The sequence below is a fragment of the Electrona antarctica genome (genome assembly GCF_951216825.1).
Source record: "Electrona antarctica genome assembly, chromosome: 20".
NCBI lineage: Eukaryota > Metazoa > Chordata > Actinopteri > Myctophiformes > Myctophidae > Electrona > Electrona antarctica.
Window position 1 is genome coordinate 18,243,126 of NC_136801.1, and position 25,253 is coordinate 18,268,378.

Below are 25,253 nucleotides of genomic sequence, written 5' to 3' on the forward strand. Positions count from 1 at the left end.
TGGATATTACCAGAAACACATGGTGAGCTCTCATTTAGTTGGTTAATTAACCAAAAAGCAATCATTTACTTCTGTCACATTGTCACATTTATATTTTTGTCATTTACCAATTTGAAATTCTGTATCATAACTGGAGTTATGGGGAAATCTTAAATCCTACACCACGTTATAATTGATATTTGGTTTTTAACTTCCACCCAAAAAAATTATAATTTCCGGACAAAGCCACATTAGATGCACTATGTACCCACGTTTTACCGGAGCAGTCTTTGTCATATTTGCTCCTTTGACATGGTGTAGTTTGTAATTGCAATAATTCAATCCCATGGTCATACCAAAGACTACAAAATTTTTTAATAAATGTAGCCCCTGCTTGCATTCAGCAATCAAGTCCCTGTGGCATACTAGCCTCATGTCCAGAGGTATACACATAATAGCCACCATGGCTCGGGATGTCAGAGAATCAACTTTATTGTCACATCACAATTAAAGGTGTAAAGAAGTGGGCAAATTTTGTTTTTTGTGCCAGCTCTATCGTTTTTGTTGTTTTCAGAAAGAGAAAAGAAGAGGAGGGGGGCAAGGAGAGTAAGAAAAATCTAGGGACATAGGCTACAGTATGCAAGGAATCATGTGGTAATGGACTTGTGATAGGTGACATTATGCAATAGGTGACATACTGTATGCACTAGGTGACATGTGCAATAGGTGACATGTGCGATAAGTGACTTATGCAAAAGGTGACAATAAGACACTAATTATGTGACATAACTGTATATGACAGGCGACATGTGTGATATGCAATAGGTGACACATGCATTACTGAATTGATTTGTTTATGGTTTGTAGGGAAAGGAGATTCTGCTCTCATCTGTCCTTGTTTGAGTCACATCTATTAGTGTCGTTCTGGGAAATGATCATTCCAAAATTACAGAAATGTCCACTTAATACTGGCCCACAGTCAAATGGCTAAATGTGCACAGTGGTGAAATCACTCGGCTGCAGCATAGCCTACTGTTTCAAGTAGGTGAAAGTGTCCATATGTCCGGTTGAAGTGTACTTAAGAGTGACACTGAATGCTAATCTACTCACTTCACAGAAGGTTAATGGGCAACTCATTGGTAATCACAGCATGTGGTCACAGAGACAAGTGCAGAAATGGAAGAAAACAAGTGCTTGAAGAATCGAGTTTTCCTCTTGCATTTACCCTGAAATAAACAACAAAAAGTAGTAGTAGTAGTAGCAGCAGCAGCAGCAGCAGCAATAATTGTAATCAAACAATTCAGATTTTGGATATTACCAAAACACATGGTGAGCTCTCATTTAGTTGGTTAATTAACCAAAAAGCAATCATTTACTTCTGTCACATTGTCACATTTATATTTTTGTCATTTACCAATTTGAAATGCTGTATCATAACTGGAGTTATGGGGAAATCTTAAAGCCTGTGGGCTTTCCTGTGTGCTTTCCAGGCTGCAATTAACCTGCTTGAGTTGCACAATAAAGGTTTGCCCATATCACTTTTGAGCAATCAATCAGCAATCTCTCTCTCTCTCTCTCTCTCTCTCTCTCTGTATGGGGGGGGATTTAGGTCAAGCCTGAGACAGTCCCTCCAGGGTTTCCCCCAGGACCATATGTCCAGGCCAAAAGCCACCGCTACCTTCTGTCACTACATTATTTTTCCTTACAACTTACAGGATCTGTGAAGCCACCTTGCTATTTCTGGGAGCAAGTTCACAGGGCGAGATCCAAAAATAACTGTGTGTGTGCGTGCGTGCGTGCGTGCGTGCGTGCGTGCGTGCGTGCGTGCGTGCGTGCGTGCATGCGTGCGTGCGTGCGTGTACTGTAAAGTACATGCACTCAAGTACTGAACTTAAATGCAATTTTGAGATATTATTTACTTTATTGGAGTAATTCCAATTTTCTTCTACTCTACTTTTCAGTACTACTTCTACTGGGGCGGCTGTGGCTCAGGAGGTAGAGCAGGTCATCCAATGATCCATGGGTCGGCGGTTAGAATCCCTGCTCCTCCTGTCTGCATGTCAAAGTGTCCTGGGGGGACAGACAAGACACTGATCCCTGCCTCCAATGAGTCGGGCGGTGTGAGCTTGCCACCATTGGTGTGTGAATCTCTCTGTAAGGATTCTGGCGTCAACTGTTCGCCGCTTCACCTCCCAATGTGTGAATGAATGAACCATTGTAAAGCGCTTTGAGCACTTGGAAAAGCTATATGAAATGCCATTCATTATTACTTGTACTCATAAGTATACTGTAATCGGCTGCGTATGTCGGTGTTGTCCACCGGCCAATAGGGGACGTGTGTGTGTGTGTGTGTGTGTGTGTGTGTGTGTGTGTGTGTGTGTGTGTGTGTGTGTGTGTGTGTGTGTGTGTGTGTGTGTGTGTGTGTGTGTGTGTGTGTGTGTGTGTGTGTGTGTGTGTGTGTGTGTGTGTGGGGTGACGTAACTAAGGTACGTTTCAAGGTTGGTATAAGGTCAATAATGGGTCTAAAGCATTTAGAACATAAGTTGTAATTTGTTAGTAGCAGTACTTGCACACAGCACAAGTTGGCACCTCGACAGAGTGCATTTGTAGTTATTATTATTATCTCAGAGGCAAACGTTATACTTTTACTCCACTACAATTATTTGAAATATTGAGTTACTTTTCCGGACTTTTACTTGAGTATTTCCACATTGCAGTATTGATACGTTTGTCAGGGCTAAAACAACAGCTGTTTGTGATTGACATGCTGTGATTAAACTGAGCGAGAACACTGCCCCAGCTGCTCGGCTGTGGTGGCCCTGGGGAGACACACATGCCCCGAGCGTTTTCAGAGTCAGTGGTGGAAAAATAACTTTTTTATTGTAATTTACAATTACAATTTAGGCATTTAGCAATCGCTCTTAATCCAGAGTGACTTACATAAAGCAAGAACAAAAAGCATGGCAATACATCACATACATAAAAGTAGTTATCATGAAACATGCATAAGCTAAGAACGTAACAGTGGAATATCTATATAATGAAACTATACATATAAACTATACATATATGTATACTATACTATGCTATACATATGTACTATGAAGTGCTATGACTACATACAATGCAATTCTAGTGCTGTCTACATAACATGCTATAAGTCTGTATCAAATGCTATCTAAGTCTACAAAAAGTGCTATATAAGGGGGTAGGGTAAGTGCTACGGGCCATGATGGAGAAAAGGTGGGTTTTCAGACTACGACGGAAGATTGGGAGTGATGCTGCAGTTCTGACTGCAATGGGAAGTGCATTCCACTTTCCATTTTAGTGAGGGTACTTCCAGCTTCCATGCGTTGGCTGATCTGAGTGCGCGGGAGGGTTTGTAGGGTTCAATCATACTTGCAAGATATGGGGGAGCCATACCTTGGTTGCTTTGAATGCCAGCATCAGAGTTTTGTATTCTGTGCGGGCAGCGACCGGGAGCCAGTGGAGGGAGCGGAGAAGGGGGGAGACATGTGATAATTTTGGCTGGTTGAAGACCAAGCGAGCTGCGGCATTTTGGATCAGTTGGAGAGGCTTAAGTGCACATGCCGGTAGGCCAGTAAGGAGGGAGTTACAATAGTCACGTTTTGTCAAGACTGTTGTCTGGATTAGGAGCTGGGCTGACTCCTGGGTGATTTCCTACTGGGTGATTTCCTATTTAAGTAAGAGTATCAATACTGCAATCGTAGATATACTCTGTTACAAGCTTCAAAATGTACTTTGAGTACAAGTACAAAAGTAAAACTCAATGTGCAGAATGTGCCATTTCAGAAGCTCAAAATGTATACAAAAATCTTTCGAAATTAACCGATCTACAGATCTACAGATTTACTGTACAAGCTCACAATGTGTCACATCGCGGCGCATTGTGAGCTTGTAGATCTGCTATTTTCAAATGGCCGAAATATATATACGGCTGAAGCGGTTAGTGTGTTTTGTAATAATAAACAACATATGTAAAGTAACTAGTAATAATGTTTTCTAATAATTGTGGTTGAATAAAAAGTGCAATATTGGACTCTGAGATGTGGAGTAGAAATAAAAGTATAAGAAAATGGAAATACTCCAGTGAAGTAAAAGTACCTCAAACTTGGCCTTAAGTACACAGTCCAAGCGTTATACACTTTCCTCCCTTAAATTGACCGAGTAAGGATTCAAGGGAACTTCCAACCGCACCTCAAGCCAAAATCAGGCTGGTCCGGAGCATCTCAGGAGCAAGACATGCATTATAGCGGAGGAATATAGGAATATAGAGGAAAGCACTGGAGCGACTTGAGCAACTGAGCCTTTTCTTTAATAGAGCAGGGTGCAAGCCAGGGAGGAATGACAACGTTTCGATGTTACATCTTTCCTCAGGTCATGACTTGACGAAGATGTAACTGACTGACCACTAAAGAAAAGGCTCCGACTGTCTGAGTTTCTCCATTTCTTTCCTCTTACATCATCGTAAAGAGTTCGATAGTGGGGCGTTTTGCAGCAGCAGCAGACCTGCATTAATATGTGTACACGGAATAATGTGGTGTGTGTGTGTGTGTGTGTGTGTGTGTGTGTGTGTGTGCTGGGGGGACAGAGAGAGAGAGAGAGACCTGCCAACGTCCTCCATCACGTCCTCAGCATACCCCGCACAGAATTACAATGTAGACAAGATGCTGAGTCAGCTAAAAAAAAAAAACCCAACGTGTTCTGGGTGCGGTAGCTACTGCATACTGAAGCAAAGGAGAAATAGCTACTAAGCATTGCTACAGAATAACAACGTAACATATTATATATATATATATATATATATATATATAGTCGCTGACGAAGTCGGCGATAATGGATCCAATGTAGTATTTACTTCCGTTAATACTTTTCATTGGTTTAATATTCACAACACAGACCGATGTAACCACTTTCAACCTGGTGGTCCTATATTAGGCATGTCATTATAGGTAAAAATACATAAACTGTGAAGCGTTATGAGTCACAACACTGTCACGTGACAAAGTAAGCCAGTATTGTGTGTGTAGGCCAAAGTAGGCGCATGCGTGCGTGCGTGCGTGCGTGCGTGCGTGCGTGCGTGATACATACAGTACAAACATAGATTTAGTTTTAGACTTTTTTTTAATGCTTTTCACTGCAGTGAAATTCCGCTGTCAACTTGAACCATGTTCTCCTGTTGGCAGGAGGTGACACTTTCAGCAAATTTTGTTTGTGATCGTTCACCAAATCCTTCATGTTTTTACAATAGCTTGCATCGGCTTGGGCCATGGCTCAGTGGTCCAGGCACCTTGGCTGGCAATCCAGTCTGGCAGTGTGCCGCGGGTTCGACTCCCGATCCCGACGGCCTTTACTGCATGTCTTCCCCCCCATCTCTCTCCCCATTTCCTGTCAGCCTACTGTCTCTCCCTCCATAAAAAAATAAAATAAAGGCGAAAGCCACAAAAAAAAAACATTTAAAAAAAAACAATAGCTTGCATCGTCTCCATGGGCATGGGGCCAAGATAACTTTGTTACAGGCAGCGACCACCTGACTACGTGCGGGTCGTTGCTCCAGTTGACCCAGAGGACGAATGATTTGTTTGCATTTTGTCAACAACACAACATTTTTTCACATGCACACTCGTGTGCACTGTGCACAGCACAGAAGCACTCACAATGCTATTTCCTTATCTCCCTTTTCCTTTCCTTTGTCTAGCACTCACTGTCTCTCTCATATTGGCGACGCATGCATGCAATACCAGTGCACTCAAGCGCTGCTCTCATCAAAGGTAGATATTTTGCACTCTGCGGGGTCTACAGTATTAACATTTAATAGAAAGGACCATTCAGACAAAAGATGGATTTATTTTTGTAGAACAACAGCAAAAGCATCACCGCAAATGTATCCTCTGACCCCTGAGGAGCCAGTTATGGCCTTTCTAAAAGGGGAGATGGAGGTGTGCAATACAGCAGTAGCAATAAGGTCGGTCCATCACTCCATTGTGGTCGTGTTGTGCTGCCTTTTACGATCTTGTGCACATGCTACAGTAAGATATACTTGCCGATGTTTCATTGCCAGAGTATGCAGTGCACAGTGACAGTCACGTGTTGCCATAATACCAACCAGGTCAAGCCCAAAAGAAGCTTGTAGGACACACAAGCACTTTAATAAAAATGATTGTATTACTACAACAATCGACAAGCTTGGCATGCTGTGAGCTTGTAGATCTGCTATTTTCAAAAACAATGTTGGAGGGGGAAAACATTGTGTATCTTTTGAAACATTTTAACAACACAACTCTGGTATATGGGGTCCCTGGCACAACATATTTCCATATGGTTGTTCGTGTTTGTGGACAAATGCACATTCATTTTGCGGTTTAAACAACACAGCAAGCCCAAAATAAGTAACTACACTTTAGATTAGGCGTCTTTCAAAAGTACTTAAAAAAAACGCTAAATCCTAGATACTATTATTTAGATTAGAAACAAGCCTAAAACAACCTCAACCCGCAATAACTACCAATATTTACAAGCAACTTTGCATAAAAAGAAGCCCAAAGTCGCTTCTCCACAGCTCTCCTTTCATTTCATTCATTCCAAGATAACGGCAGGCATTGAAGTAGAACACAAGATCGTACACATTGCAATAATTTGGTACATGAATGGCAATTCTAATTGAAGCTCATGTAAAGCCTTTTGATTATGAAATGGTGAGAACTTCATTGGCACACTCGTCTACGATACATTCTTGGATCAATGAGCAGTAGGCAAACATCAGGTTACGGTATACCAGCCTATAGTTCCAAGATGCGTGTGCAGCACTTTTTGGAATGAAACCCCTCCATTCGACTTTGCAATGATAATTAGCACAGCTGCAAGGACATGGACATTCACACACTCTCAACACTGCCAGCCATGCACATTTGCACTGCACCTGTTTTGGGATCGACGGAGAAATATGGCTGTCCTTGTAGAATGCTGTACACTATCCTCGCACTGTTTCCATATGTGGGATCATCAGCATCAGTGGCCGTGACTTGGAACACGGATGTGCCTGCAAATGAAAACAGCAGAATTATTATTTCACCTTATCTTGCTATCCTCACCATAAGGTTTGTTTGGTCAAATAAAACAATAGTAATAGACAGTACAGAGGAGAATGAAAGGAAATCCTGTCATGAGCCTTATTTGAACCGATGATGTATGGATTGATTGATTGATTGATTGATTGATTGATTGATTGAACGTTATGCTAAAAAAAGAGAAATACAAGCACAATACAATGCTTTCACTGAAATAACACGTCAAGGATAAGAAAACACACTAATATAAGAGACTTATTTCCATTGTGGTCCTTTCCATGGTCTTGTACAAACAGACATAACAAAGACCAGACATTGATCCCTAAGCCCACTCTAAACACGTTGTAGTAGTGAGTTAGGTCAGCAGTCTAATAACATCACTTTATAGCTTCATGTCACTTGTCTCCATTGGAAATGACTTGTAGCTTGTCGCTTTGCCGCTAGTGTGAGCATGTGTGAGTGCAGCATCAGCCTGATGGAATACTAACTAGGTTTAATTGATTGACTGAATACTATATTAACAAGTAGTGCACGTGCACTACAAGTAGTGCATGCACGTGCACTACAAGTAGTGCATGCACGTGCACTACAGTATAGCTGCATCAATACAGAAATGTGTGTGAGGAGGAAATTGGGTAGGAAAAAAAACAGGGTAAAAGGCAAAAAACTGGTCGTACAGTCAAAGGTTATGCTAAAAGGATAAAACCAAAAGCAGGGGACCTGTTTTCATTGTACCCAATTCATCAGTAATACAATACAATACAATTTGGTATTTGGTATGACCCGGCCGGGGATTGAACACCAACCTCCCAGTCTCAGGGCGGACACTCTAACCACAAGGCCACTGAGCTGGTAATACCATACCAAAGACTGTAAAAATGGGACCCAATGCCTCCCTGCTTGACACTCAGCATCAAAGGTTGGATTGGGGGTAAGTCCCTGCGACATACTAGCTTCATGTCCAGGGGGTATACTTGTACATCAAGCTGCCTCACGCTACAGAAACAGGAGATAGGCTCCTGCCCTATGGGCCTCATGGCTCGGCAAGGCTACTTACAATACAATTTGTATGGAAAACTCAGTATAGCATCAAAATGTATATTTATTTATGTATTTATTTGATGTATTTTATTTACCAAGTGGCGGCAGTGTGGTTGGTATTGTATGGATTTTGTCTCCATTATGACTGATTCCAGGACAGAGCTTTTAATACTGTGCATCCTTTGTTGAGAGCGGGAACTGTGATTGGTTCCCTCCTGTGAGGAACAGCGTGCGGCCATTGCATTTTAGAAAAGGGCTTTTAGTATATCGACTGAGAGCAGGCACAGTGATTTGTTTACCGTCAGTGGTAGTGAATGAACTGTATGAACTATTACTTTGAGTCTGCCACCTTCCCTTCTATTGGGAAGCCATGCTGAATTGAAATTCAAATGCATTCACATGGCTGCTGGGAAAAAAAGACTGAAGTCCCTAATCCCATTGCCATTTCTCATTGTAAATGTTCTTTATGAAGAAAGTGCCTTGAGCGTGACCATTTTGAAAACCACTGCAGCACAGGAGATAATTAGATTGTGTATTGGTAAATCTCTCACAACACACTCACTGCCCAAAAAGATTGATAATGTAACGTATCCCTTTCAATTCACACACAATATAACTGCTAATGTACTTATAAAGTGACTGCAATAGCCCACAATGCATTTCAGCTGAAGTGTTCATCTGCTGCAATTCATTTCTTCTTTTTTTGAAATTCTTTTCCAATAGGAGTACCATATTAAAGTACCTGCCTTACTGCCTTAAATGTGCCTACAGAGTATGAACACATTATTCTCCAAACCGATTTTTACGAGAGCCCATTAGAAGAGCTTCAGTCCAGTACGCTGTAGCTACAGTACTTCAGAATGTGTTCAGATGGGAATCAAATGCATGTGGAACCCATGGATATATTTCACCGTGCTCAGAGTATACGCCAGATCATCTTTCTATTAGGGTCCTGGGCACATAAATAATCTTATGTGTACCCCCAGCTTGTATGCATCAACTTGTCTTTCATCACCTCCTATTGGTTTCAATCTGTCTCTTTTTCTACTGTCCTAATAAATTGACTTATTGCGAAGGCCACAAAACATAATGCCCTTTTAAAAACTCTAGGTTTTTCTAACAGAATAAATGATTACTGCCGCCAGTCTCCATACAGTACATCTGCCATCAGTGGAAAATGACCTTGCACACCATAAACGGGCACCAATCTTGTCAAAGTCAACACTACACTACACCCTCGCATAGTTTTAATCTATCAAGCCATTACATATTACTGTGCCTAACACGACCCGTCTCTCCTCTCCCATCAAGCTGGCAGCCACGCCTGCAGCAGATTCCCCAATAGCTACAGCCACCATTACCACCACTGTTTAACTCATTTGCCGCCAAATATTTTCTTTTAACGCCTTTAGCTACTAGGGCCTGTGACAGTGAGATTGAAATTTCTGTGAAGACAATTCTATCTTGAGGGAAACCCAGGCAGGCTTTATAAAAACTACTCCACCAGTGACCATATTTTTCTCTTGAAGCACATTGTTGAATTATTTTGAGCTTATTCTGTTCCTTTATTGATTACAATAAGGCATTCGATACAGTCTGGAGGGATACCCTTTGGTATAAACAATCTAAAGTATGCATCAAGGGTAAATTTATGGATATAGTAGGCCTAATGAATATGTATAAAAACGTAAAATCGTGCGCACGTGCGTGTGTGCGTGCGTGCGCACTGACACGCTGTTTTAGTTGTGTGGTGTCGTCTTCAGTGTTTGACATACACTGAAGCAGGAGGTAGAGTGGCTGCTTGGGAAGCTTCCCGACTAGCCTGTGTTGCTGTCGAAGCAAGACTCTGAACCTTTAGCTGTTCCTGACGAGTAGGTTGGGGTCTTGCACAGTTTCCTCCGCCATCTGCGTAGGATTGTGTGTGAATGTAATGTACATTGTAAAGAGCCTTGGATAAAGGCTCTCTATAAGTGCATCATTTAACATTTAATAATAGTAGCAACATTGAATACAAGACACGAGGCATCGCTCAGTAAAAATTGCAGCTCAATCTGATATCACGCGAGTATATTGAGAATAATGTATTCATAAAATTAAAATACAAATGTGAATATTATAATTTTGATCTTGGCGTTCAGGCTCTACTATAGCTTTGTCCATGCTTACAGCAGAAAGAAGACAACCGTCTAAGAGCAGGAGAGATATACTGTATACTGTACATCTACTGTATAACAACCCCCTCTCTCCAGGGGAAAACGCAACCCTTAGGGAAAGCAGGGCCATGCTAGTGGGGCTGGGGAGACGGTGGGAGCAACAAGTCACATACAACGTTCAGCGGCTTCAATATACTGCCAATTTGCTTGACACATCACATACATCTCCAACATAGTGCTGTAGCCTACATGCATGTACACCTCTCGAGTGTACTGTAACTGCCTGAACTATCTCGCAGAGTCGCAGGTTATGTTAAAAGTAGCTTATTACCGTTCTGTGTGCCTAGCCTGGCATTCAGCCTGAATTTCCTTTTTGCATCTCTCCATGCAGCCTTTTACCGAGATGGGTGTTGCAGAAAATATAGTCCTCAGTGAATATTTTGTCCTCTAACCAATCCAATAAATCACTGATTTTGACACTTAAATCCAAGATAGATTTTTTGTAGACTGGGGATTATTGAATATCCTGACAATCAGCAGGAATTTCCTTTTCATTTCAAGTTATTATTCTTCGGAGTCCTTTCAAATTATACCCCCTAACGTTACTACCGTCACTATTGTTATTCCCACCAGGACGTCTGGGATTATGTTTTCACTCCTGTGAGTATGGCAGCCTGACATGGCAGGGATCTGCACTCAGAGTGGCACACATTCTAATTTGAAACTCTCAGGCTCAGGCTGTTTACTTACATCATCGCAGTCGAGGGATACTGATCGGCCTGGTTGGAAGTCCGACCGAGAAAACAAACATGATATGCAACATATCATTTTTTAATGGCCGTGACTAATGATTCAGGAGCTTGAGCCAGACAGTATGCAGTCCTTTACAACCCATTTTATTCTTCTTCTTTTTATCATCTTCCTCTCCTTTCCAATTGCCCCCCTGGTTCCTCCTGGCAGCCCCAACTATGAGCATTTTTGCTTTACAATATGGGATAAGAAGGACTGGGAAAAATCTGGCCTGGGAGATAATCTTAACACACCAGTACAGACCGAACAGAATCTCAAAGATTAATGGTCTTCTGTGGAGGGATATAAACCCACTGCAATATACACAACAGTCTACAGAGAGCAGGCAGGCATATTGATGCATGTCAGTCGGAAAGCCGAGAGCAAAACCGCATTAATGGAAGAGGGCCACAAGCGGATCAAGAGATAGCTGTCATACAAACAGACTTTCATCTTGGCAGGCGGCTATATAGAACCATGGATCTAAGGTTCACGAAGGGTGACTGTATTGGGAAAGTCATCGTTTTAAGTTTGTTTTAATGTTTAGCAGCGCTGACAGAAAATAAACAAACAGCCTGATGGGGCTGGGAAAGGAACTGGTTCCTTCCACGTGCTACGTCTAACCGAAGAAAAAGAAGGGAAAAAAAATAAAAATAAACAAACAGGAGCCAGAAGTCCTTCTTTGTGCCTTCATCACATTTTGCAAAGACACAAAGAAAAATGATAATAGAATATTTTTCCCATCATGTTCAAAATACTATATTACAACATGTCATTGTTTTTTCCTGATATTTTGGAAGCATACCCCGACATTTTTAAAACAAATTGCATTGTCAGCCACAATGCGCATGTTTCAACTTTCATTCTGTTTTTCTTTTTATTTGTGGTGGTGTCATCTGTAACGTTAACTGTGGTTTACACTGTTGTCACTGTCATAACTACAGCGTTGTAAAGTAAATAACTAAGTACTGTAGCCTACTAAAGTACAAATTTGAGGTATTTCCAGTTTTCAGTACTTCTACTCCAATACATCTCAGAGGAAAAAGTCCATACCCGTGCAGGCTTAACTAACAGCCAAACTAACACACGCGAGGTGTGGCATACAGCCACGTGAGGTGGCTGTATGCCGTACTGTACTGTACTGTACTGTACTGTACTGTACTGTACTGTACTGTACTGTACTGTACTGTACTGTACTGTACTGTACTGTACTGTACTGTACTGTACTCTCTCCCCACACCTCTCTCTCCCCCCTCTCTCTCTGCCACTTATATAGAGCGTCGCAGTCCCGCCCCCTCGAGAGACCCGGACCCGTTCATTTTCCTCATAGACTTTTCAGAAAGTATTTATTTAAAGACGTTTACGCCGCAGACAAAGCCAACTCTTGTCGTGACAAATCATGACAATAAACACAATGTTTTGGGCCAAACAAAGAATTAGAAAGTAGTTTTCTTCTTTGTAATTATTTGTTTGGTCCAAAATATTGTGTTTGTTGTCATGATTTGTCACGACTCGAGTTGGCTTCGTACGAGGCTTAAAAGATTTAATTTCCAGATTTCTTGATACATGGCTGATTGATGAGAAAATGATCAGTTTTCTAGTATTAATTAACCCTTACCCCCAAATAAAATTAATATTGCTCTCAATAATACCAATAATATAAGTATTGCTTTTGAAAGTGGCAAGGAATCATAATAGGTATCAAGGTATCATAATAAGCCTTGATAAATGCATTCATCCTTGAAGTAAATGCCTTCTTAGAATCTTTAGATCAGTCCCAGAGGGGTAACCAAACATTTTGGAGGGATTGCCAGTTGCATTTCTGAATATGTGCAAAGTAATGGAAATCTGAATACAAATAAATATATCCATGTGCTCTAAGTTAATATTTTAGTAAAAGCAGTCACAATACAGAATATTTAGGTAATTAGTAGGTAAAAGCTTTCGGTCTACGTGTGTGGCACTGAAAACTTTTTCACTTTTCACTGACGTGCGTGAGAACCTCAGGCTCAGACACAGGGCTGATCAATGCACAGTCTCAACTTGCCCACTGTGATCTTCTCACTTCCGGGTCGAAGTTGTCAGTGTGGGGTGTTAGGGTAACACCTCTGGTGTTAGGTGTGTGATATCCTTTTATGGATCTTCATTATCTTACCAATAGCAGGATGCTAGCACATTGTTCCATCCACCGTCCACAGGCTGTTGAGAGCCACTGTTTCATGTACAGTATTAATTTGCGACAGTTTCCTTACATATATTAAGTTTTGGCTGTTATCATATGAAAGTTTTTGAGTGGTGCAACCACTCCTATAGCCAGCTATGTGTGTGGCTGGGTCTGTCCCTGTGTCCGAGCACGAAAATAGCATTATAGCGTTTGTTCACCACCAAGTGTCACTGTTTCACAGCCTAACACACAGACACACACAGGCTAGGGGGGAGGGCTTGTACAGTACAGTACAGTACAGTACAGTACAGTACAGTACAGTACAGTACAGTACAGTACAGTACAGTACAGTACAGTACAGTACAGTACAGTACAGTACAGTACAGTACAGTACAGTACCACTCACTTCAGATGGGTCTGATTTTTTTATGTGGAAAAGGGAGGGGTACATCTTTTTCCTTGTGCTGCAGAGAGCGCTGAGCCCGTGTGAATGGTCTGTCTTCCTGTTCTTCTCCCTTGTTTTAGTTTATTTATTTATTGTTTTATAAAAACAATGTCTCCTGTTCAAATAACGCAGCATTTTTCTGACTGCTACATCAGGACTGCTGCGCCTGTTTTGCGGGTTTCTCTCTGTAGTAATAGTTTGTGGCTGAAGTGTTGCCGGTGCCGCTGCAACATTTATGCAGCGCTGCTAGTCTTATGCTGCCCGTAGGTGCGCACGATATGTACATTTTTAGTGCAAAAACTCCTCTAGTCCCGAACCCGTCCCGGCTGAGATCAATTTACGCCCCAAATAGATATTGTATAGTCCCCGGGAGCCCTGGCACACATGTGGGATTAGTTGTATATTGTAGTATGTACCTCCGTCCTCTCTCTCTCTCTCTCTCTCTCTCTCTCTCTCTCTCTGAACGACAAAGAGCTCTTGAACTTGAACCTTCAGCATCTGCTGAAATATTACCGTCACTGCTGAATGTTTAAATGTTTAAATGTTTGAATGTTTAAATGAAATATTATTAACATTGTATTTATTTTAACAATTTTAACGATTAAAGACAGTTCTGTCTTTTTAAACTAAATTGGGGATGAGAGGATAGGACAGGGCTCCACCTAGACCCATTGAATGATTTACAACACTCTTTTGATTCCAACGCACCATGCCGCCATCACATTACTTGCATTTTTCTTTTTCTTGTTATCTCCGAGATCAAGTGCACATACACATATTCCAAAGCGAGTCTATGTGACATGCTGCACCTCTCAGTAGCTCTGGGGATCCGTCTTATTTGCGGTACAGAACACAGTACTTAAAGCGCAAATAACATGCATTTTAAAACTGCTTTTAATATTTAATATCATATTGTCTATGTCCCTCAAAGTTATTTCTAATGGTTTGAGCCTCAATCACCACTCTGATATAACCGGTCCTTGTCATTTCTTTCTGGACTTTGAAAGCAGTTTTAGCTGCAGTACCACAATGTCCTGAGGTGGTGGGGGTGCTGATATGCAGATTATTTAATATTTGAGTCATTATAATACTGATGCTAGATAAAACCAGGCTTGTTTCCATTCCATGCCAGCTTGGAAAATCAACAATGGTGGAAATTTGGAACTGAAGACTGAAGAAGAGGAGAAATTCTACAAAGTAGGGTGACATTGATGACATCACAATGAGGACAAAATCAGTTGAGCTGTTCCTGAGTGCAATTTCCATTAAAGCACCAATATGATATGAAAGCTTGATTGTTCAAATTTGTGGGGTTATTTGTGGGGATAGATAACACATAGAGCCCCAAAAACACAAAAGAAATTGAAAAAGTTTAATTTTATGTTATAGGTCCTTTAATATAAAGGTCAATTGACTGATCATCTCAGCATATTAAATCAAGCGACAACAAGCACTTTGTAGATGTCAACATTCAACATGGAAGCAAACCAAAACTGATCAGATGTTTTGCTGAAGACAAAAGAGAGTCCCCCCCCCCCCCCCCCCCACACAGCCAACTGAGGGTGCTCTCGTCTGGGAATCAAGGCCACACCGTCTGCACAGGAGGGCTGCTCAAGACACACAAAAATAAACAATGAACTTAACAAACACTTCACACACACCACACGCCGCCCTCACCCCCACCCCCCCAACCCCTACCCGCTGCTGTTCCGGCTGTGCTTCCAATTTTTGTCCTATGCGCACGCAGCCCCTCCAACCTGAAGGGTGGCGTGAGGGTAGTGTTTTTTTTACTGGTGCCCAGACCTACAACCCGCCCTACTCCCCACCCAAGAACATTCTGTGCCTGCACGATACAATATAAATTGTAATGTGATGTGATGTATGCACCCTCCCCCCCTCCCTCTCTGTCAACACCCCCACCCCAACTCTGCCTCCCCCATATCCTTATTTTTTCTTCTTTTCTTAATTTTTCTGATGAGGGCAGCGCCGAAATATGGCTGCAGCTGTGTAGCTCAATTTGTTGTCACCATCCCCTGTAACTGCAATGAGTGCCTGCACAACAAAGTATTTCACCCACCTTACTTGTAATGTGTTGTGACAAATAAACCTGATTCTGATATAAGAATTGTGGTCCAAACATAAACAAACTGTCTTTTTATTGTTAGGGAATTGGCACAGTATCGCTTACAATAGTGATAGTCACTCATATTATGATACAGTCTGTTTCTGGCATGTAACCCATTTGGTGGCAGTAACATTGACATTGTCTTGCCATCAGTTGATTCTTCTTATCCATATGAGTGAAACCACCAGGATCATTTGTTTATTTTTGGAACACAGTTCTTATTGACACCTGTCAATCTCAAAAACACCTGGCTTCTTATTTTGAGACAGAAAAAAGTTAATTAAAATAAATTAAACATTATAATAAAAAAGGACACTGCCAGGAGGCAAATATTTTTCGAATCCATCAATCTAACTAAAATAAAAACAAAGTTTACAAGTTTTGAAAGCAATGGGGTGTTTTCTGAATTTCTCCTCAGACCTGTACTGCCAGCCTGTGTTTTTTGTCATTTTGGTTGGTAAAATTCCTATTTATTTGGCTTCATACAGCCTCCGACTTTGACTCTGCACCTGGGTTAACTTGTTCCGCGTACAGTCTAACACATTCATCATGATCCAACATCTCTTCAACCACAGACCCTGGGAACGCTCTCACTGACTTGCCCTGGAGTGACAACATAACTTCTTAGGCTTCAATGTGTCTAAACCAATTGAGGTTTGAACCCGTTCCAATTTGGGAAAGCATCTGTGTCATTTGTGTGAGAACTACTGATTTAGAAGGCCTTTGTAGAATCGGCCTCGGGTCTTAATGGGTTAATGATCATTAAACAATGATTGTGGAAATTGTCCCACCATACAAATACTTGGGTACTATTTTTGTTTTAAGGATAATTTTAAATGAACGCGAGCAACTGAACACTGACCCTCTACGGAAACTAACATTGTCAGGTTTCGTATCTCTAACCCCGGCACCGTTGGCCGGTCGATGCCAAACTGCACACACACTCCCTGGATGCCAACGATAAACCTCTGCCCCAATTTCTTCACAACGGCCTGTTACAGCGCCACCATGGGGCCGACTTTTGCAAAAAAACAATTGTTTATACTCGTACGCATTTTATCCATACATCACATAAATTGGCATACACTCTCTCTATAGTCATGTGATCAACACGGACCTGTCTGGTGTGTCCGCTTCCCCATATTCCATCTCTATTGGCTAAGATGGCCTTCCAAAGTTTGCAGGATTTTTTTTTCACACATAAAACAGGTTAAAAACAAAAAACTAATTCATACATATTCATTTGTGCAGGAGAAGTTAAAAGCCAAAAGGCCTATCGAGAACTTCCCCTAATTTGAAGAATCAGACATTAAATATAAACAAAAAAATACCAGTAATACATTCAAATAGATATGCTTAAATACAAAATTACATGCAGTACATACATACAGTATCTGTATATCGGTATGCATAAGTTATATATATATATTACAAACAATATTTTATTAATATTTTGAACAAAACTGCCTGTGATTTCTGTGACATTTTGCACGAACACTTCCACTAGGCAGAGGAAGAATTGCCACTTACAAAAATCAAATCAGCCTCATGGTGGCGCTACAACAGGACAGTTCATGTTTTCACCAATAACTGCACCGATCTGTGTACAACTTCGTGAGTAGTGAAACTACTAAAACGGCAAGCTTCCCCTGGACATGTTTTGTTTTGTTGTGTTTTACCTGCTGGCAAAACTAACCACCGTTCAAAATTATTCATCCCCTCTGCAAATTTCATTTCTCTTGTTATTGATTTTGACCTTGTTTTTACCTCGTTACTTGAGAATGCGAAAATATATTTCTATTGAGGGAGATTGGGATATTTGCACAATATGTATATGTATAATGGTGTATGTTACCGACTTTCTCTGTTAAAATCTGCTCCAAACTAATTGCCCCTATTGGGATTAATACAGTTGTTTAAACTTAAAGTATTCTTCTTAAATATTTTAAAGCTGCTACCTGTATAAGTAACTTTCCTCTTCAAACCCGGATTTACAACCGGTCTCCTGCACATGTGCCGACCTTTTTGGGGGGAGGTAATAGAGCCTGACCAGCTCAGTGGCCTTGTGGTTAGACGGTGCCCACTCTTTTTTGACATGAGAGCTACTTTCAAAATGACCAGCTCAACAAGATCTACTCACTGAAAACATTATAATACCATTGCTGAAAATGGCTTTGGAATAGCGCAACGCTGGCATTACATTTAAGACAAATGCACTTGGAATGGGAAAGGGGAGAAATTGTATTTAATTTGTAATCTACCGACATTTGTGCGCAGCAACACTCTTGAAAACAAAGTATTGCATTTTTATGTGAGTCAATCAATCAAGTCAACTTAATTCAAGTGGCAGATGCCAAAAATTGTTTTTATATTTAAATTAAATATTCTTTACGGGCATGTCATGTGATCTACCTGCACAGCCTTTGTGATCTACTGGTATATCGCGATCTACCTTTTGGGCACCTTTGGTTTGTTTGTCCGCCGACAGTGACACTGGGAGGTCAGAGTTTGATCCCTGGCCAGGTCATACCAAAGACTCCCTATTTGAGTGGATTCGACCGTTATCTCTGTATTGGATTGGCGAAATCATCCCTTAACAGCACCTTCGAATAGGGCCAATATGGCCATACTGGCATACTCACCCTTGGCTGAACATGTCATTTCCAACTCTATTGTCGGCGCATGGAAACTATAGGGGCTACTAATATATACTATTCTCTGCCTATCGGGACAAAACTCGGACGGCGCTGAGTCGGGTCTGGTGGCCGTCGCAACGCTCGGCACGGTGACTCGCTCGGCTAGCGCCTCGCTCGGCGGTGCCTCACGTGGCTCAAGGCCACCAGACACGGCGCGCCTCCGTCATTGACATCAGTGACATTATCACCCGTCACAATAGGTGATACTGACATACTGAAACAGTGAGTATGGCCATATTGGCCCTATTCGAAGGTGCTGATAACGGATGATTTCGCCTATCCAATACAGAGATACGGGCCGAATGGGGTGCCTATTTGGAACATCAAGGGCTGTCCCTGCGACATATAGCATCATGCCGAGGGTGTGTACCACATGGCTCGGCAAGGATTACTACTAGAGCCTGCCTGCTTGCTCAGGGGATAAATTCAATCTTGACTATCATTCAGAATTTGTGTCAGATCCTGTGTCTATGACCTTTGACACGATCTAAATGCCCCGGGGTCTCCTCCCATTCGAACGTGCCTAGGGAGACGCCCGAGAGGCATCCTCACCAGATGCCCGAACCCCCTAAGCTGTCTCCTTTCCAGGCGAAGAAGCAGCGACTCTACCCCGAGTGTCTCTCGCGTGACTGAACTTCTCACTCTATCTCTAAGGGAGATGCCAGCCACCCGTCGAAGAAAACTCATTTCGTCCGCTTGTATATTCGCAACCTTATTCTTTCGATCATGAACCACACTTCATGACCATACGGTAGGTGATAGTAGGCTCAGGTGGAGTAGTTGGCAGAAATGTATGTCTTGACATTGTGGAATGGATAGATTATTAGTTTTTCTACATTTTGCTTATCATGACCACCTGAGCCGTCATCAGCTGGGTGAAGCTGAAACTGAATTTCCCCCAAGGATCAATAAAGGTCTACCTAGAATCCTAGATATCGGCACTGGAGTTAACCACCCCTAACAGGAATTGCAATCCTTGGCTTTTAAAACCCTGTTAAACACCAATCTAGCGAAGTGGTTGACAGGAAAGTGTGTGTGTGTGTGTGTGTGTGTGTGTGTGTGTGTGTGTGTGTGTGTGTGTGTGTGTGTGTGTGTGTGTGTGTGTGTGTGTGTGTGTGTGTGTGTGCGTGTGCGTGTGCGCGCGTGCTATTGAGAGAGCATGTCCTCGATCCCAGCCCAGTTCCATTTCTGATTTCAACCGGCGTCAAAGACTCAGGAGTAGAAAATTGATATTGCTTTCATCTAGCACTCAAAATGTTTTTATTGCGCCGCTGAACAGGGCTTGAAGCAGGAATGCTGGAGCACCTGGCACTCAGCCAGATAATCAATTTACTGTAGACAGGGAAAAAGAACATCACGACCAATTAGCCGCCACACTCGTCCAGACAGCCCTCCCTCTCTTTCCACGCTTCCTTCCTTCCTGGGGGCTGAAGAACGCCCAGTATTGACAAACTCTGCAAGGATTAGCGCTCTGGAGTGTGAGGACAGTTGATTGTTACAGCCGATTTGATGCCTCAGACACTAAACCGAAGAGGAATGACTTTAATGGACAAGAGACTGCAGCGTGGGGGGTTGGCGGAAGGGTAATTATTTTCCCCCCTTCACGCTGCCTGATTGGTTCCCCCGGGTCATCAATGGTGATTGATTTTTCGTCCGCGCGAGCAGTGCTCAAGTTTGCAGCCAACAGTGAAACTTTGAAAGGAAAGGAAGCGATCTTGTTAGAAAGGTTTCCCGAACAATGGGCACTGATAAGGAGGGGATTAGCATGTTTGCGGATGTTTTCATGTTTACATCACGCATTCCTCCACTTCCATCCTGCACACTACATTTAGACCTGTTCACACCTAAACCTTTCAAGCGGGGCACACCTCTGTGTCATTCTAGTTGTTGCTATATCATATGTGGCTGTTGTCGGGCAGAAACCTCTTACCTCACTGTCAGGTGTTTGTGTTTTTTCGTAAATGTATGCTCTACTACCTGATCATACTATACAGCGTCACACAGACGTATCAAAAGTAGTGGATCCACAAGCTCGAATGGCGGCACAAAGCGGCACGTTTTGAGCTTGCAGACCTGCTACTTTTGTTTTTTTGCAACTTTTTTTAATGCAGTTAAAACATAAGTTGTTGTGCATATTTATAGACGTATAGATGTATGAGTGTTATGAAGCCTTATAAGTGCATTTTAATGCATTATAAATGTGCATTTAATGCACCATAGACCTTTAGTCAAAATCTTGCTTAATGCTTTCATCTTGTGTCCTAATTTCCTCTATAAAGTGATGCAGTGGCGGCGTTATAGGCGAGGCAGTAGAGGCAGTCGCCTCAGGGCCCGCGGGGGGGGGGCCCGGCCGGTCGGCCGGCCGCTCCGATGCGTGGTATTAAACTGTATACTCTCTCTCTCTCTCTCTCTCTGGCTCTCTCTCCCACAAACACGCTGTTAAGTTACCGCGACTAAGACTACATTTCCTGTCAATAATAAGCAGTGTAAAAAAAAAAGCAGGGTTCCGGGCCGTCAATCTCGCCTCAGGGCCCGTGAAACACTCTAACCGCCACTGAAGTGATGGGCATGTTAAAAGTCAACCTTCTTGCATGTATCTATCCAATATGCATTGTCAACGTCTATAATTACTGTAGCTCTATCCTTCCTCTACCTAGTTCAGATAGACAACTCTTGGAATGAAATTGAAAATATTTTGGGCATAAAATATATACGAGCGTAAAGCATACAGATTTTGGCCTCAAGGCTCTGTCTAAAAATATTTCCCTATGAGCATGGAGATGTGTATACTGAATAATTTGCCAAATAGACACCACAGGTTATGAAATAGCAAGTTCGCCCTAAGGGGATTACATGAAAACAGAGCCCACAGGGAGGATGCCGGGGAGGCGTTCGGAGCGTAAAACTTCATAAAGGCCATATGCACAAAGCAACAGGAGCAGAGCACACAGCATAACAAAAAGATAGCAGAGCAGCAGCAGGCAGAATGAGCTGGCAAACAGGGAGGTTTAACAACTTAATTGGGGACGCACAATGCCTGTCGAATATGCAAATGTCTATAGAGCCATATAGGTAGCTACTTTATAAACAGTCGATATCTCCCTGGAATATTCCATGCATATTCATGAGCCAATAGTAGGCTATACACAAACACATGTTTGTTTGGTAACACTCTACTTAACTATCAGGTCTATACTGCAATATAATCACATTTAGAATGTAATATAATTATATAATGCACTTATCTTAAACGATTTGGTAATGCATCACACCCTACAGGAGAATCTTATACGATGCTCAAATAGGATTATTTTAAGCATGCACACACCACAAGATCAGGATTATCTTAAACATGCACACACTAAGAGATTTTAAAACAACGAGGCATCACACTACAAGATAGTATTAACGTCTGGCTTGCTCGACTACAATGGAAACAAGTCCCCAGAACTTTTTGTGCTATCCTTTTAGCCCTGAATGTCTGACTGTACAATCAATCAATCAATCAATCAATCAATCAATCAATCAATCAATCAAAACGCAGCACCTTGTGTCATTTCATCTCATGTGACCACATGCAGAAGCAGTATAGTAAACAACAGAGTGCATGGTAGCGAGTGTTTGTGCTATGACTGTGTTCTTGCCACATTTACAAGCCTCAGCTGTCCAACGCACCACAGTTTGTTTGGAGTTGACCGCTGCCAAAAGTCCACTCTGCACATGTGTGAGTCCAGAGTAAAGCCATCACTACTGCACAAATGCAGATACAGATGTAGGGTCTTTTATCATGGCTACCTATAGCAGAATAAATGCAGTAGTACTTGCACAATGATGACCACTACATATTTGAACCAAAGTCACCCTCACGTTAGTTTTCAGCAGCCCACTTGTTTTTAGGGCCACTGTGAAATGATAAAGCGCAATGATTTATTTTGAACAACTCTGCACTGAGGGCAGAATCCATTGGACTGAGGAAAGCGTGCCTTTGTTTACCCAAGGCGACTCTGAAATATTCAAGTGCAATGTTTTTTGAACACCTCTGCACTCAGGCAGAATCCAGTGGACTGAGGGAAGGGCAGCTTCTGTTCATTGGAGAAAAATCACACCTGTGTGAAGTGAGCGGTGCAACAGTACTGTGTGGGGGTCCCTGGCGGGTCCCCGCAACATCAAGACTCCCAGGAACGCGCCCAGGGGGGCGGCCTGACTGAGGGGCTACTGAGGTTTCCTTAACCCATTTTGACCTGATCAGATTAAAAAAATGTCTTCTACATCCTGACAGTTTTCTGAAAAAGCTATGTTTCTATGTCAGTCGTTCTTCGATTTTTCAAAAATAGCAGACCTACAAGCTCGTAGCGCGCCACTCGGTGCTAGCTTGTAGATCTAGTATTTTTCAATAGCTAAAGCAATAACTAAAAAACATCGCATGGATGCACCTGGGACGTATCCTCAGTGATGTATCCTGAGGTCAACTGGGTTTCGGGTCTCTCAACATCATACCCCTCACTCAGGCGACCCAGCCGGGAGTGATCAAGTCCCGACTTACGTCCCAGTAGCTACCCTCAATCAGTCCCACTAGGGAAAAACCAGGGGCACAACTACTCCAGAACTACTCTGCCAGGGCTGGGAGGTACACTTATGGCGCATGGAGGGACTAGGCTCTGTGGGTTGTCTCCTGTCCGGGCCCCTCCTACGTCTCACCAGGTCCACTCCTGCTCTCACCAGGCTCAGGACCTGTGCGTTGCACCAGAGTCCCAGCACCAGACAGTTCATTCAGGAGTGGTGGGCAATGGTTCCGCAGGGACATGGTGCTGCGGTTCCGCTTGCTGCTTGCATGGCCCTCCCAAAGGCCTCACTGAGGGTTGTTGGGCTTCCGCCTCACAGAGGACACAGGCTGGGGCGCTAACCCATACTGCTCACCCGGGTGCCGTCTACATTCCGGCTGTCACCCGTCTCTCCGGTGGTCACCAGACTATACCTGGTTGTCACATAGTCTATTCCTATGAGTCACTATAAATAGAAGAACATAATGCTAACACCAAAAGGGGTTCCCGCCCAGAATGGGTTAATTTCAAAAGCAAAAGTCATAAAAACCTATCTTGGACCAGAAAGAGCAGTTCAGCTGTATCATTCACCTGAGTACATTTTCTTGAAATGGTTGAAACAAGCTTGATGAGTTGAAGTGGTCAGGAGAAGTTTTCAAAACCTTTCACCACATGAACCCTGGCATCCCTATTCTGCGTATGGCGATCAATCACAGAAAATAGCAGATCTACAAGTTTGCAATGTGACAGTTGAGCTCATAGGTTGGTTATTTCTGGCGAAGAGATTTGGTTAAAAAAGGAATGGACAGAGGACCTCAGTCAACAAAGCATAATAGGGTTTAAGTGGTTAAAGTAGGTGTTCACTCAACAAATGTTAAAATAATAATACCAGATGATGTTACTCACCCACTTCCGACATCTCCGGCACAGATGCAACAAACGGTCCATCGGGGAATTTGGGGGCATTGTCATTTATGTCTTGCACTTTGATGATGAATTCGGACTTCGGCTCTAGAGCCTCCTCTGTGTTGCGGTCAAGGGCTTGTGCATGTAGGACATAGTGTCCCTTTGTTTCCCTGTCCATGCTCTTGGTGGCATGAATATCCCCCGTCACCTCATCAATGATGAATATATTCCCAGCGCCTTCTCCGCTCAGGATATAGCGGACTGTTCCATCCCCTTTGTCGGAGTTTGAGTGCAGCTGTAAGGGAAAACAGAGGGAATGTCAACAAGAGAATAAGATATTGGCAAAATCTTCAGCCTGCGATATACACTGACATTCTTCTGGTCTAAAAAATAATATATATATCATAGATAACATTCAACATTGCACTTGACAGTTTTACTGTACTCTGGTGTTTTTGCGGAACTGTATTTTGAAAGATGAAAGCGTTTTGAGTTTTTATGGGAAATCCTTGAAGATGGAATTGCCTCCTCTTATTCCACCAAGGGAAAGAAGCTGTGAACTTGTATGGCAATTATTGATGCCAAGATATTATTAAGCCGTTCATGCCAATTTCATGTAACTTTCACGAATATATTTCACAGTTCCACAGAATTCCCCTACCGGGAGTTGCATCACGGTACAAACCATCACATTCACAATGTTATGACACAATTTGTGCACTGTGTACTGGTATATGTTTTAGATTCTGGTGTTATGGCATTCTGAGCCAATCTTCATGTAACTGATGAATATGATGCTGCTATCTATTTACAACAATAAAATGTACAGACCATAGCATTATTGAGGGCTTGTGTCAGCCCAGGGCTGTGACATGAGGAATACTTTCCCTAGTCTTTCTCATCTATTTTGACATCACTGACCACAAACAGTTTTGCTAGACACGCAGGTCAAACACTTTGCTGATGAACATCAGGTTACTGTGAGGACAAGATTTGTAATTCTGAAGTTATGCCAGCACACGTTCCATTTAGTCAACAATGTATTCCACCACTGGAAGAGAAAACTATTTATTATTTATTATTATAAAGAGACATTATTTATTTCCCAACTTCCAAGCTCAAACATATACTCATTAGAATATTCTATTCACTTTATTTCTATGTTATTTTTATGTTTTTATGTTTTATGCACAAGTCAGCACAGAGCAGTAGTAAGACACCCCAGAGCCCTATTTTCAGGGCGCAATTTAATGCCTGTCGTTATGTCTTAATTTCCGCAGTGGGGGTGTGTCTCAGGTTTATTTTGAACAACACACAGCGCTAGAT

At 42.3% G+C, this 25,253-nt stretch overlaps 1 protein-coding gene across 1 annotated transcript in view; it reads right to left on the bottom strand.

Moving 5' to 3' along the window:
• The window catches only part of LOC306912890 (cadherin-18), a gene marked incomplete at both ends in the record, with an annotated part of 114,942 nt that overhangs the window by 75,012 nt on the left and 14,677 nt on the right, over positions 1-25,253 (bottom strand). Inside the window, 2 exons of the mRNA XM_079489344.1 lie at positions 6,920-7,039; positions 23,928-24,222. Of these exons, the coding sequence (XP_079345470.1) occupies positions 6,920-7,039; positions 23,928-24,222 (415 nt within the window). The remainder of the gene's footprint in view (positions 1-6,919; positions 7,040-23,927; positions 24,223-25,253) is intronic.